This window comes from Falco naumanni, chromosome 6 (genome assembly GCF_017639655.2).
Source record: "Falco naumanni isolate bFalNau1 chromosome 6, bFalNau1.pat, whole genome shotgun sequence".
NCBI classification, from domain to species: Eukaryota; Metazoa; Chordata; class Aves; order Falconiformes; family Falconidae; genus Falco; species Falco naumanni.
The window spans coordinates 17,620,441-17,635,261 of NC_054059.1; the positions used below are offsets into that span (position 1 = coordinate 17,620,441).

Sequence of the window (14,821 nt, forward strand, 5' to 3'; positions counted from 1 at the left end):
TACTCTGATTTATCTTTGTAATCAGACCAACCGTATATGTGACCTTTGATATAAGAAACCTGGTTGTTTTTCAGAGGAAATGAAACTGGAGAGACTTCTTCACAAAATAATTCTTCACAAAATAATTGGAGCAACCAGAAGAACCAGGGGTTCACATTTTATTGCTATTTAGATTAACAATGTAAAGCTCAGGATAGGAGTAAATTTGAATTGCTTCCATAACTATGTGCATGTATGATCTGACATGACATATAAAATGAAGCTGTCTAAGAGTTAATGGCTTGCCTGATAAAGAATATGTAGAAGAGGAAAAGAACCTTGCCATATCAACACAGACCTCACCTGAGGAGGCAGTAAGTAAGTGGGATAAATTTTCTGGAAAAATAACTGTCAGATGGTGCCATTTGTTGAATATTTCTATTTGCAAGGGTAGGTTGATTGAGAGACACGCTGGGGTAGCCCAGAGTTTCACTTCACCAGTGTTCTTCTCTGACAGCAGCTGGTAGTGGATGCCTTGGTATAAGTAGGAGGAGGATTTAGTGGTAATTTTTCCACCCTTCATTGGTTTGTGGCTGAAAATACTGCAAAGTGATGAGAACACCAGCACGTAATACAAGCTTTTCTTACAGGGTTTAAACATAAATAACAAATATTTTGGGTGTGAGCACTTTCCCGTAGATTTTTCTGGTTGCTGCTGGATTTTTTTTTTGCATAACCTAACTTCCACTTGTGGCACTGCATCGGAGTGCCACATAAGAAGCATTTTGTGCCTTATCTTTCTGCCTGAAAAGCTGCATTTGTATATATGCAGTGGTGGCATCGTTCATGCCCCTTCGTGTATGTGTGGAACAAGTCAGTGGTAGTTGAAACTTCACATCTGTGAGCCAGGTCAGTTGAAATTGAAGCTTGTCATGGAGGAAGTGATGGCAATAAGCAGTAAGAAATGAAGGAACTTTACCTGAATGAAAGAAAGAGGGATTTAGTTGTTTGGGTTTTTTAATCATTTTGAAGAAGTGAGCCTTAATTAGGCAGTGCATTTCAAGAGTTTGTGCCTTACAAATGCCTAACAGCATTCATTTTTGCTTGCATTTCTTAAATAGTAGGATATGTAGTTTGTGTAGGCATCCTTGTTTGTCTTGCTGTCTCTTGATTATTTTTTTTGACAGGTCTTCCATGGGGTGAAACACTATCATTATGTCTATACTGAATTCTCTTATCCAGATTTCAAGATCTAGACTCATAAACTGTATCTATCTATCAACATATATCTGTGTGTGTACACCACCACCACCCCTCTACATATATATATATAATTCTTCCTTCTCATGTGTGGACCATATCTCTCCCTTGCTCCATGTCCTTACTGTCTTTCTTCCTCTGTGTTGTCTGAACTGTGTACCTTACGAATCTGTCTCTAGTTATCCTCTTACTTTGTATGTGGCTGACAAGGCCTCCATTCAGTCCTTCTAAAAAAAGAAGTAATGTGATGCTGTCTCCAAGGCAAGCCTCTGCAAACTGCTAGTAGTGCTGTTCCCCAAGCTGTCCTGATATGTGAAGACCAACAAGGACATAAACAAGAAATTATATGATCTCTTGTCTCATAAATCCAAGGGGAAGCTGATCAAATTAAAACCATGACAGAGGTGGTAAAATGTTGCTTTTAAGCTTGACGGATCTTTCCTTCTCTTCAAGAACAGCTGATGTAAGGACAGCACCATTATATATTAAAATGCGTGAAGTGTTCTTTTGAAATATAAAAAATAAAGCAGTATCTGTAGCAAACATGCTCTGTTAGAGGAAGCAGATGCCTAAGAAAAAGCTAGTTTGTCAGGTGAGCTTACTCTGAGAAAACTGTCATATTTACCCAGGGCTTTTGGGGTTGATGATAGCAAGAACTTTGTAGAGATCTTTCAGCTAAGGAAGCTAATCTTTCATGACAAACACTAAATGTATATTGCCATTCTAGTTCTGGCTTGTTAAGTATTTCATAGAGGTCTGGGTATGGTATGGGGGTTTTTGTCTTGGTGTTACGTTTGTTGGGTTTTTTTGTTTGTTGGGTTTTTTTGTTTGTTGGGTTTTTTTGTTTGTTGGGTTTTTTTGTTTGTTGGGTTTTTTTGTTTGTTGGGTTTTTTTGTTTGTTGGGTTTTTTTGTTTGTTTTTGTGAAGTTAGAAATTGTTGAAAGTAACTTGGGAGTTCCCTGTTTTGCTGTACTACTTCTCTTACAGTAAATACTGACCCCCCAAAAGCAGGTCCTGGAACTGTAATGCTTGCAGACTCAATGTTTATCTTGACTACTGTACTGGGGTTGAATATACAGAAATCCCCATGTGAGGCCTCTAAATTATTATTTTCAGATATTTTTTTTTAGGATTTCTGCAAGACCTCACCATAGTTGTCATCTTGTTAGAAACATGGATGCTAATTTGGCCTTGATATTTTTATAGCAGGAAGGGTACATTGTATTATTATCGGAAGTCATTGCCAAAGTGTGTAGAATTTTATAGGCTGTATGTTTTAATGGAAATTTGACACCTAGCACACAGTTCATGGCATTGCTCTGTACTCATACACTTTACTGTATAATAGAGTATTATTTTATTAATTTCTAACTTTATCTATTTTGGGATACTATACAGAATTGAGGATAATCCCAGTTCTTCATAAGAGAAGTAGCTTTCATTGAGTCATTGTTTCAGATACTCAGAGTTGATATACAAGGCCTATGGGTAGGGGTAGTTTAAACCCAGCTATGGTTAAGAACACCCACTAATGATATGAAAGATGATAGATGTCTGTAAGGTTATTAAAGCCATCCCTATGGAAAATCCTGTAGTTTTAACTTTCCAAACCAGACTTGTTTGAACTGAGATTTTACCTGCCTGGAGACTGTTTCAGATTGTGATAGTTTTGTTAGATATCCCCTGGTTCTTAATTAACAAGCGAGAATGAATAATTGGTACAGACGCGGAAGGCCTGCAAGAACTTAAGGTCAGGTTTGCAGGAGCAGAGAGCAAGGCCTCCTCGATAAGGTGTTTCAGCACTGACTGCAGGATTGGAATTGTCCCCAGTTTCTTTATATAGCTTTGGGAATCCGGGTGACTGTCACAGAACAAATGCTTTCCCAAGAGATCGTACGTTAATTATGCTCTACTTTCCGAGTGTGATGTTTAAGATACCAGGGTCTAGTTTGCAGAAGAAGTATTAGGAATACCAGAGGAAAAACCTATCGTGAAATGAATTTTGTCTTCAGAGCTTGAAAAATAATGGATGAATACGTTTGGTGCTCTGCATTCAATAAAATGAAATACAGTATTGAATAACTGTTCCTTAAATGAGTAGCATCCCTTCTATACAGTAGTGTCATACCCCACCCCCCGATAATTTAATTAAATATCATAATATATATTCCCAGGAAGGTTGTATTAAGATTCCATAGCTAGTTTTCATTCCTGTTTTAACTGTACTTTTGAGTGCTTCACTTTTCAACTGTAATAATGTTCTTTTAACGCAGCTTTTTGAGTTTAATGTAAGTAAGTATTGTAAATAGCAACAATATACACAGAAAAAATAGTGCATTTATACATGAGTAAGGAATAATACCTATCAGAGCTTTTGTAAATAACTGGGCAAATGTAGAAAAACCTGTTGCCTATCTGGCCATTTTTGTAGGCAAACAAGTATCAGCACAGAAGCAAATGTAACTTAACAATGCAAAAAGCTGCCTAAGAAAATGAGGGTTTTGGTTTTTTTGGTCAAGTCTGTCACTAGCTGGAAGAACTCCAAAGTTTGATGTTTTCACAATTAGAATGAATAAAGATGCTCAGAAATTTGCAGCTCATCTAGAAAATTGGGGTTTTGTACTCCTATGCTCTTCTTGTCTTTCGTTCCATCAAGTCAGTGGTACCTGGTGTGGTTGCTCAGAGATGATTTCAGGTTGTCTTCAGGCAGAGAGGACCACTCGGCCGCTTCTGCATTGCGTCACGCAACCCTACGCAACGCTACAGGCTTGGGGAGGAGCAGCTGGGAAGATGCCAGGTGGAAAAGGGATCTGGGGTGCTGGTTAACAGCCGGATGAACAGGAGCCAGCAGTGGCCCAGGTGGCCAAGAGGGCCAAGAGCACCCTGGCTTGTATCAGTAACAGTGTGGCCAGCAGGACAGGGGCAGTGATCGTCCCCCTGTACTTGGCACTGGTGAGGCCGCACCTTGAATCTCATGTTCAGCTTTGGGCCCCTCACTGCAGGAAAGATGTTGAGGTGCTGGAGTGTGTCCAGAGAAGGGCAATGGAGCTGGTGAAGGGTCTGGAGCACAAGGCTTATGAGGAGCAGCTGTGGGAAGTGGGGCTTTTTATTCTGGAGGAAAGGAGGCTCAGGGGGGACTTTATTGCTCTCTACAGCTGCCTGAAGGGTGATCGCAGCAAAGTGGGGGTTGGTCTCTTCTCCCAGATGACAAGCAATAGGACAAGAGGAAATGGCCTCAAGCTGTGCCAGGGGAGGTTTAGATTGGATATTGGGAAGAATTTCTTCACTGAAGGCATGGTCAAGCATTGGAACAGGCTGCCCAGGGAAGTGGTTGAGTTGCCATCCCTGGAGGTGTTTAGAAGACATATAGACGTGGCACCTGGGGACATGGTTTAGTGGTGGACTTTTGGCAGTGTTAGGATGATCTTAAAGGTCTTTTCAAACCTAAATGGTTCTGTGGTTCTCCCTAGGAGAGAAGAGACATCAACACCGTGTATCCTTTGGTGTAATCCTGGTAGTAAACCTAACCTGTGTTCCAGAGAAACTTATAATTTGCAAACACTGTGATCTGTACAAGCGATAGGGATTTTTAGAAGGGGGGGAGGGCATTGGTGTTAGAAGGATCTGGCCCCTGAATTTCTCCTAGGGATTGAGGAACAACAGGAACATGCAATAAAATACCTTAATTGTGGCAAGTGTTTTTTAAGTCCGAACTTTCTAATCTGGAGCCTCTTTAGATGCTGCTGTGGTGTAGGTTCATAGAGTAGGTGGTGTCAGGCTATTAAGACCAGGTAGATTGTGTTGTAGCACTTTCCAGGCACATAAAGCATAAAAGACTTCCAGTTTGTATGTCTGGTAATGTCTGCAATAACAGGTAAAAGCAGCAGAGAAGCTCAAGTTGATCAATTAACCATTGAGGGTTTACTGTGATGGTCTATGGATCTAGGAAGATGGTGTTCTCTTTCTGCAGCTGCGGCCCCACCTGTTTAATTACCTTGGCTTAAACGGCACCGCTGCTGCTATTGTAATCGTTACATGCTTTCCTTGCTACTCACTGCTGATAGAGGAAAAAAATGGACTTCCTGGTTTGAAAAGCTCAATTTTTGTCCTCAAATGTGTATTAATGCACCTGAAAGTTCAAAACAAACCAATGTAGATGCTTAATTTACTACTTATTGTGAGTTAAATCTAGAGGGCTTGCGGTTTTGCTTGCTGTGACAGCAGCTGGGCTGTTTGCTCCTGTTTTTTTAAAAAAGGGGAGTTGCTATTTTCTGTCAGCTAGGAGAAGCCCTGGTCACTCCTCGGCTCTCCCTTTCCTGAAAAGAAAAGAAACTCTGAAGTGTTGAAGGGAAGAATGAGGCAGTGTGCTGAAGATGAAAAGGACTGGAGCGCAAAGCTGGTGGAAGGAATGTGCTGCATGGGTCAGTAACGCAGCCTGGCACTGGCAGGGCAGCAGGGCTGCCTTCGGGGGAGAGCAGAGCTCTGGGGGGAGCTTCTCCCAAGAGGCTTGCACTGGGTTTCCTTCTCTAGTTTGGTGGTTTTCATAGTCAGCTGCCTGTTTTCTGCTTCATTTGGGGGGTTTGATTTTGCGATGTTCTGCTCTGAACTCGAGCACGCTGAATACTGTTGCATTGTTTTCCTCCTAGTGTGCGTTTGCTTTTCTGGAAGCATTTGATTTTTTTAATTAAAAATCACAGTTTTGGTGTTTTGTAAGGATGGGGTTTTTTGGCTTATTTTTTCCCTTTTTCTTTAATCTTGGTGTTTTTCATGACGTGACAAGTGTGAAAGCTTTCCTCCTTGTTACACATTTGTGTATGTCAAGTACAGAGTTTTTCTGTGTTTGTGTAATATATACATAAAAGGAATAGGGATAGTAAGCATCACTTACATATATTGACATTTTAATTGAATTGAAATTAGTAGTGACTGCATATTCTAACAAGATACACGGAAGTGGCTTTTTTTAAAACTTTTTTTTTCTTTTGCTGATGTCATAGTAACGTTTCTCAAACTGTAAACTTTGTGGTAGGTAGTCAAAACCAGCTGAGGTTACCTTGGGAAAAAAGACACATTGTACACTTGTGGGCTGGAATATTAAATTCTCCAGCTGGGAAAACTTGTGTTCCTTTTAAAACAGCTACCCGTAATGGAACAGTTACAGGTCAAAACACTTCTGAATTTCTTTTATTTCTGAGATTTTCTGTTCTGTACATCTGTACATCTACCAAACCAGAGCTTCTACCTTATTAGGATAAACAGCTGATGTCAGAAATGCTGTCTTGCTAGGTGAAGGCTGTAAGGACATGTGTATCTAGCAAAAGGTTTTCATAATCTCCCAGAATTATTTTTTCTTCAATGCAGCTTTGCTCTTTAGTTTGTCTATTACTCCTCTTTGGGTCCTCAACTCGAATAAGAGTGTGGAGCTGCAAAGTGGAGAAAAAGCATACGCCAGAAGCTTGGAAGATCTTATGTGGCATAGAAAAGGCATTTAGGGAACAGCAGTTATTCTGGACAGAGCCAAATCTCTACAAATATGTACAAATGTAGTGTATGTATACTACTCATACGACCTGAAGAACTCATTGCCACAGTGAACTGTGGCTGCAAGAGTTATAGGTGTGTTTAAAAAGAATAGAAAAAAAACCACCCAGAAAAAATATATATGACTCTTAAATGCAAAGATACGTATAAGCATGTAGAAAGTCTGAGTCACATAAGGGAGGAGTGTACCAAGGCTTTACAGGCTTTTGCTTGTCTTGTTTTTGTATTTGTTCATGAATACTCATTCCCCACTACTGTGAGGCACAGCTTACAGTGCTCGGTTTGGCCCAAGGTGGGCTCTTGTATGATCTCGTGCTGTTTTGAAAGACCTCCTCAGTATCACACCAGAGATTTGAAAGTCCATGAATAGGAACCTTCTGTGAATTTTATTTTATTATTTAATTACTTATATTACCTTTGACCAATATGAGAACAGTATTTTTCAATGTAAAATAGAGGATCTGGTTCAGTCTTCTAGTGATGGCAGTAGCTGCAGAAGGCGTCTTGTTTTGCTACCTGAGCTCATTGCTCATTCTCAGCCACGCTACAAATAGCTTGAGTCAATGAAACAGCTGCAGTTTTGTTGTACAGCATCTTAAGGGATCTTGCTATTTTAGGCTTGCACAGATGGTCCTGGTCCTAAAGCACGGCAGCTCCTGCTCCCGGGAGCTCTGGGACTGTGCACGGGCTCTGTAGCAGCTGTACTGGCTAGTGACTGTATGTAGTAGGTTTGTGGAGAGAACCGCTGCTGCAGCTCAAGAGTTAAGTCTCTAATATGGTTCGGTAGGATATATGTATATACTTCCCATCCATAAGTGGGATGCTGTCTTACCCTGAATCTACGGCTTTTTTTTTTTTGTTTTTTTTTTTTTTTTTGTTTTTTTTTGTTTTGTTTTGTTTTTTTGTTTCTTCTCATTTTTGTGGGCAATCATTGATGCAGCTGCCACACTGGGGAACAAACTGCTGGCAGTGGCTGGGTCCCATATCTGGGTTAGCAGACATCTCTGTTTAATTTGTAGAGGATTAAGAGAGATGTCCTTCCTCTGACTGAAGCTGTAGCTCGGTTTTGTGTGTTGGGACAAAGGTGGTATTCAAGTCAAAAAGCATTTTGATTAACAAAGCCAGCTTTTATATAGTAATACATTTTCTATTGCTAAATATTTCAATAATTAATTGGATTTTAGAGGCTATAAGTAGTGTTTTTATAGCTTTTAAAAGTTGGCCTTGATCTTTTTAGTACGTTTTAGGGAATGGTTGACTTCTAGGAAGTTATGTTTTTGTTAGCAGTGGTGCTGTTGTAGCAGTGGGGCTGTCACCCTGGAGGAACTTGCCTGGTGCTTCTGCTCAAGAAATTTTTTCATGATATGCTGTGATGTACTGCAAAAACATTTGTGTGTCGTTATTTTGACTAGACAGTTCAGAGCTTTTACAGGCTATTCTGTTTTTAAACTTTATTAGAATGCTAATTTTATAAAGCTCTCCATAAAAAATATAAAAATCTCCATCATTTGTAGAGCTGTTAAACCCTTTTCTTTTTCCTTTTTACCTCCAGATGAGCGGGACAAAGTACAAAAGAAGACCTTCACAAAATGGATAAATCAGCATCTCATGAAGGTCAGTTGATATTTCTGTGATGTCTGGATGACTGATTACTACAGCAGTGATTGTCTTTTACTAAATGTTTTATTTCAGGATTCAGCTGTATTACATATAATAAGAAAGATCTTAAATTGTGAGATTTATGCATGTCTTTGAAGAGTCATAGGGGAGTTGAAATGCTGCTGTCTGATATCCCAACGTGATCTATTTCAGTACTTGAATTTGAAATTAAAATTAGTCAAAGTTTAATGGGCATGATTTCTTTCTACAAAGCTTATCTCTTTTTCTGGCATTAGTGTGTCATGGCTGTAGTACCACACGTAAGGCAAATGAAAAAAAACCAACCCCAAAAAACCCAGAAAAAGACCCCCAACAAACCAAACGTGTTGAGGATAGGGAAATGACCTTGAGAAGGAGATCTCTGGATCATCCCATGGTATCAGTATGCTGCTCATCGATTAGAAATAGAGGCTTTCTAGGGATGAAAAACACATTTCAATATCTTTCTTTTGAATAGTGGTGAACTTTGCCTTAGGGACAGAACACATCATTTTAACAACTTGTACAGCTTTTAGTCAACAGAGAACTAAAAGCTGTGAGTTCACCTTCACTGCATGGCCCTTCAGTTCTAAATTTAATCTGCTGTTTCAGCACCAACTGTCTAGCCGAGACACTTCTCTGGAGAAACAGATTGTATAATTACTTAACTTGCTTTGAAATCTATTACACACACACATAACCCCCCCCCCCCCCCCCCCCACCTCCCGGCCCTGTTGAATTAATGTAAAAGTCATATTAAATAAAAATGTATCTGCAAACTGTCAGAGCTGAGATTTAATTAATGAGTATAGTGTTCAGACACTGTTGAAAAAAATCTGCTTATATTAATTTTAGAAAAAATATGGGGTTTTTTTTAGGGGCCAGCTAGATTATCTCTCTGCTGCTTGTGGCTGCTTTTATGGGTATCTGAGACATACTGGACAGTGAAGCAAACCAGAATTTCTTCAGGGATGTTTAAAATAAACCTTTTTCTTCTTTTTTTTTTTTCCTTTTTTTTCCCCTCCCCCTCTCCTCAGACCTTTAGGAAATACAGAATTCTGATTTCACATCTTTCAAAAATTTGAAACCTATGTAGCTCTTGGAAATGGCATGACATAGGGAGCTAACACAGCCCAGATGTGAAGTTGGTCCCGCTTTTGCCTTTAGCGAAAGACCTGTCTTCTAGAGGGGAGGGGTCTTTTGGCCCTTTCCATCAGCAGTGGTCCCGACATCAGCCTCAGTGCAGCATACAACCTTTCCATGGGCAGGGTTAGTGTGGAGTTGCTGAATGGCTTTTAAAATTGCTCATACCAGTAGGTTTTCCTTTGTGGATTTGCTAGACCCAAAGGAATCGTGCCGTGTAGAAACAGCTGCTCTGAGGACCCCTTCTGTGTGAACACCCGCTCTCCGAAATCCTGAAACACCTGAGTGGCCCCATATCCTTGCAGAAGTCTTCTGCTTGCTAATGAGAGAAGACAAGAGGCTGCAGACCTGCATCCTTTTCTCTCTGGGTTTTACCTCATATTTATAAAACATAAGAAATGTATCCACTGTCCAGTACTTCAGACAAATTAGATTTGAAGAAAAAAAGCATACAGGAAGATTGCCAGTACTCTGGCAACAAAATGCAATCTCCAAATTAACCATCAAGCATTTCTTCTTCTAATTGAGGGTAATTGTTACTGTGTTTGTTGAGGCTGCTAATCTTTTTATGTATTAAAGATGCATTCTAAAGATACATTTTTAATTTTCTATGAGATGTGGAAAAGCCTATCTGAAGCTTTTTGGAGAGCAATCCTTTCATACATGTTAAAAACGATGCCTGTTTTTGCAGAAGAGCAGCGTATTGAAAATTATATTTCTATAAGCCATTATTTTACACACTTCTAAAACATGCATAGTCATCATTGCCATACTGTCAACCTCTCAGGAGTAGCTTAAAAAAGATTTAGGCTCTAAACCTGTAAATAAATCAGGGTAAAGAGTTCACATTAAATCCTTTTGACTTGCTAGCCAAGGTCAATGGCCTTAGGCCTTCATCTTCAGATAGTTCTCAGTGTGAGTGATTGTCGAGGTAGATATAGATATCTATGTGTGTGTACTGCTGGCCTTGATTTTCACCTCAGATTGCTCACTTCAGAGTTCAAGTTAAGGATCAATAGCTTACACAAATATAGTTTGACTGTAGCTCTTCCATTAACTTGGAATTTGTGTAGCAGCTCAACTTTATCCTCTGGAAATACTTGGTGTGTAAGTAGTTGGTGATAGAGTTGTAAAATTTCTGTTCTTACAGCATTGTTTCTAGAATGGTGATTTGCATGGAGATCAAAATCAATCCTTCAAATGCTCTCTCTTAAGACACAAAGGCATATTTAGAAAATAGTATGTAATGGAGGGATTGCAGAAGAAGTAGCACCGTAAGTAATGCATTTCTAGCAGAGTCACTAGACCTGTCCTGGTCTATGCATTAAGTTGAATTTGAATCCTAGCTTTCAGCTGCCTTGGATTTAATACAAATACATCCAACTCATATTTGTGCATTCACTGCCAATAGCTTGTTGCTGACAGAAAAAGATGGGAATTGGCTTATTTCAGGCATCTCAGTAGCTTTATTTGAGCTAGTTACCTAGACTTTTCTTGCAGGTAGCAGAGACAACAGGCTCTTCTGGATGTCTACCCCTAAGCTGTCTACCTTAGGGGGAGATTAATTGCATCCTAAAAGTGCTTTTGCTCAACTGACTGAAAAAGGAGGTCCATGTGCTTTATCTGTCCCTGTGTAGGGTTTAACAAGAAGCAGAAAAGATGAAGATGATAATGGATATTAATGGGAGATGATGGAAAACACCAGACCATGCATGTGGACAGGACCTTGCTATGGGCATAGGGATGGATTACACTTTTCTTTTTTTTTTTTTTTTTTCCATCCTACTTACATTCTTTACTTTCTCTGTCCCTGTTTTTCTCTGTCCCTTGCTTTTTTTTGGTTTTATCTGTTTTTTCTGGTTTTCTCTTATCTTCTTGTCTTTTTTTACTTTTCCCCTGCTTCTTTAGTTCTTTTACTTGCTTATTTTAATTAATCTCCTGTTCTTTTGCAGTCCTTGGAAAAGTACCAGACTTTTATTCCTTTATAGCAGTACATTGAAAAGAGTGTTTTCTAGGTCAGCAGCACGATGCTTTTATGGGTTACTGTCATTCGTTGGGGGAATGTAGGCATGGAAGCCTACTGTCATTCTTCTAATTAAATTCTGTATTTATGGGATTTTCTGAGTAACCACAAACAACAAGATGGTTGAGAAATTCTTACCCTTCTGCCCTCCATTGCCCATTTTTAGTTGCATTGGATTCAAAGCATGTAAGTGCATAGGATATAAAACTCAGTGTGTAAGATTAGTCCCTTGTCAGTTCAGTTGACTAGTTAAGCATGTGTTTGTGTACTTTGCTAAACTAGCAATGTAGTCATTGTAGAAATATTTCCTGCAAATGATCTTGAGAGACATAGTTTTTGAGACAGGTACATAGTGTGTTGCTTGCAAAATTAGTCTCTTTAAGTTATCTTTGAATTCCACAGTTTGAGATCAAGTGGACCGTCACTTTTTTTTGAGTGCTGAAGTTTCTCTTTTGAATTGATAATAGGTTTTCTGAGGACTGATTAGAGCATTGCACTTGCTAAGGCTACTGTTTAATGTCTGGTGGTGAGGCTCCAGTTTAAACGTTATCTTTTACTTCTTGTTGACATATGAGCTGGAGAGGTGAGATATTGAACTTCAGACTTGCCTGCTGCTATGGTATGAGCTTCCAGGGAGAAACTCGCATGCTGGCATGAGAGATCTCTTCTCTTAACTTCTCTAAACCTGCTTCTACTTCCACCAAGTGTTTCACTTTGCTGCTGTCAAAATAGGTTGTTAAATTCTTGTACTTGCTACAGCAGTAAGTAACCCTTGATGTAGCAAGAACAGGTAAATTTATGGAAGAAGGGGTTTCATTCTACTGTGGCGTTCACATGGTCCAAAACCACTCGAAAGAGAAATCCAACTTCCATGAAATCCCAGAAATTCTTCCTGATACTCCTTTGAATCCCAAACCCCAAAACCTAAGGAAAGAATGAGAGAAGTGTGAAATATAGGGGGAGGATGCGAGAAAAGTTGGAAGATAAAAATTTTGACGATGAAAAAGTAGTAAAAGCAGATAAATTCTTCTTTGTCAGTTTCTTTCTCAAACCAATTTAAAAATATTTCTGTAGTGCCAGATCTTAGTCTTGATAGATTAAATGGGATCTCTTGAAATACTTAAAAATTTCTTCGTCAGAAATTATGATGTACAGAAAATAAGACTAAAGGCAAAGCAACCAGAGACTGGTTAGATCTGTGATCTGGTGGGAAGATATGATAAACATCCAGGTATCTTTCCTCACAGGGAAAACATTTTCTTCCTTTCCGTGGAAGAAAACATTGTCAAGGGTCTCTTTACTAACTTTCTAGCAGCAATATGGGACCCTGGGGTGCCTAAGCAGCTCCCTGGAGGGGGAGGGCTGTCCTGCCCATTGCGCTGGCAGGGAGCCCTGCCACCACCGTGGTGCCACCCACAGCGTGAATTGGCTTGGGACCCTTGGCTGGCCAGACCTTGGTAGAAACATGTTAGTGACGGGAGCAAGGGGCAGCATCCCTGTGGAGTCATTAGCTGCTCCAAAAGTCACTTCTGAAGGTCTTACGAGCAAGAAAACCTTTATAAGTAGCAGGACAAAATGCTTTAAAAACTTGTTTTAAAGCTCCATGCTCAAAATCATGTACTGCGTTGCAGTGATAGCGCATTAGGGAGAGAGAGAGAGAACAGCTTTTGTTGTGCAAAGACTGAATGAATAATTCAGAACAGAAACCTGAAGTTATTGATTCTTGTGCGTCCTTCAGGGAGCACATGGTTTGCAAATGGCCACTTCGGTCGATTGCCTTGTGAAATGTTCAGGTGTGCCAGTAATGGCAGAGAGACAGCTCCTGATACAGCACAGTCATTCCCTTGCTGAAGGTTGTCCCTTTACTGACACTAGTGGTTATCGTCTTAGAGAGAGCGCTACTCTGCAGTATCTTTTTTATTTTAGCCATTCCATTAATCTGTCATTTAAAATTCCCTATTTCTTCCTCTTGCAGAAATTAACACTTTTTAGCTTTTACATTTATATTTATTTAAAGAGATGAGGCACTAATGGTAGTGACAGTTTAAAAAAAGTCTCAATTTAACACCTTTCATTTTTGAAACATAGTTGGAAAAAACAGTGGGTTTTTTAGGTTTTTTTTCCCCCTCCTCCCTCCTGTGTTAAGGAAAGTAAGACTATGTTTGCTTGCTGTGCTAGTGCATCTCAATGAGTTTATGTTAATTCTGACAGCTGCTGCAAACTGGGTTGGGAGCAGATCCTGTAAAAGCCCACATCCAACATGACACGCAGCTTGCATTAGGCATTGGGTGCAGCTGAAGTATCACTATTTCCTTCTCTATTTTGTTTTTCAGTTGTTCCGTAAGACCTACTGTCTGTCTGGTAGACAGAAGAATATTTCAGCTTTTATCCTAAAAATTTTTGCTGTTGTGTGTTCAGGACTATTCTAAAAGGTCTTAAAAGTGTTTTTTTTCATTGAGACATGGTGCTTCGGAAAAACAGAGAAAAATCATTCTTGAAGAAGATCATTAGTTAATGGTGTAAGGAATACTTGTTTTTGTTTTATCCCTGGAAATACGCACAATTATAGTTTATGCACACTTGCATGCAAGTTTTTTAAAAATCTTCTACTTAAACAGCACAGCATCTTTCATCTGCTGAGTATAATCTGTAGCTGTTTGCAAAGCAGATCAGCAAGGAAACGCAGGACTCTGGTGTTTAATCAAAGTTTGGATGAGGGAGGAAGGTAACCAGGAGACGGTGAGAAAAAGTAGTGACAGAATGCCAGAAGTTAAAGCTGAAAAAGAGGAGGAAATTGTGCAAAGCTTTAAAGGCTAATGATAAACTGCATCACAAAAGTCTCTCTGCAAGCAAATAAATAAATAAATCTGAGTCAATAAAAGCTGTGCCACAGACTTCAAGTTTATTTGATCCTCTTCAATGCATTCAGATTTCATGACTAATTGGGAGCAGGAAAGAGAGTAATTGAAAAGAGTAAATTAAATATGCATGAAATAGACGATAGCTTGAGCCCATCGATATTTTTATGGCATGCAATGCTATTGAACCAGTTGAGTGTATGCTTTTGTGATCCCTTTTATTGTGGTGGTTTGATTTTTTGAAATTGTTTTATAGACATGCTCATATATGAAAAAATGAGTGTAAGGAGAATTAGGTCTATTGTGAGATTACTGTGTCATGAAATAGAACCACTAGAATCAGTATGTCCCCTATGGTGGACTAATATATTAATGTATT

At 39.4% G+C, this 14,821-nt stretch overlaps 1 protein-coding gene across 9 annotated transcripts in view; it reads left to right on the plus strand.

The window, feature by feature from the left end:
- Positions 1–14,821, plus strand: part of DST (dystonin) — a 302,875-nt gene that overhangs the window by 86,400 nt on the left and 201,654 nt on the right. For all 9 annotated transcript variants that reach the window (XM_040599286.1, XM_040599277.1, XM_040599279.1 and 6 more), the window contains one exon: positions 8,333–8,394. In XM_040599286.1, the coding sequence (XP_040455220.1) occupies positions 8,333–8,394 (62 nt within the window). The remainder of the gene's footprint in view (positions 1–8,332; positions 8,395–14,821) is intronic.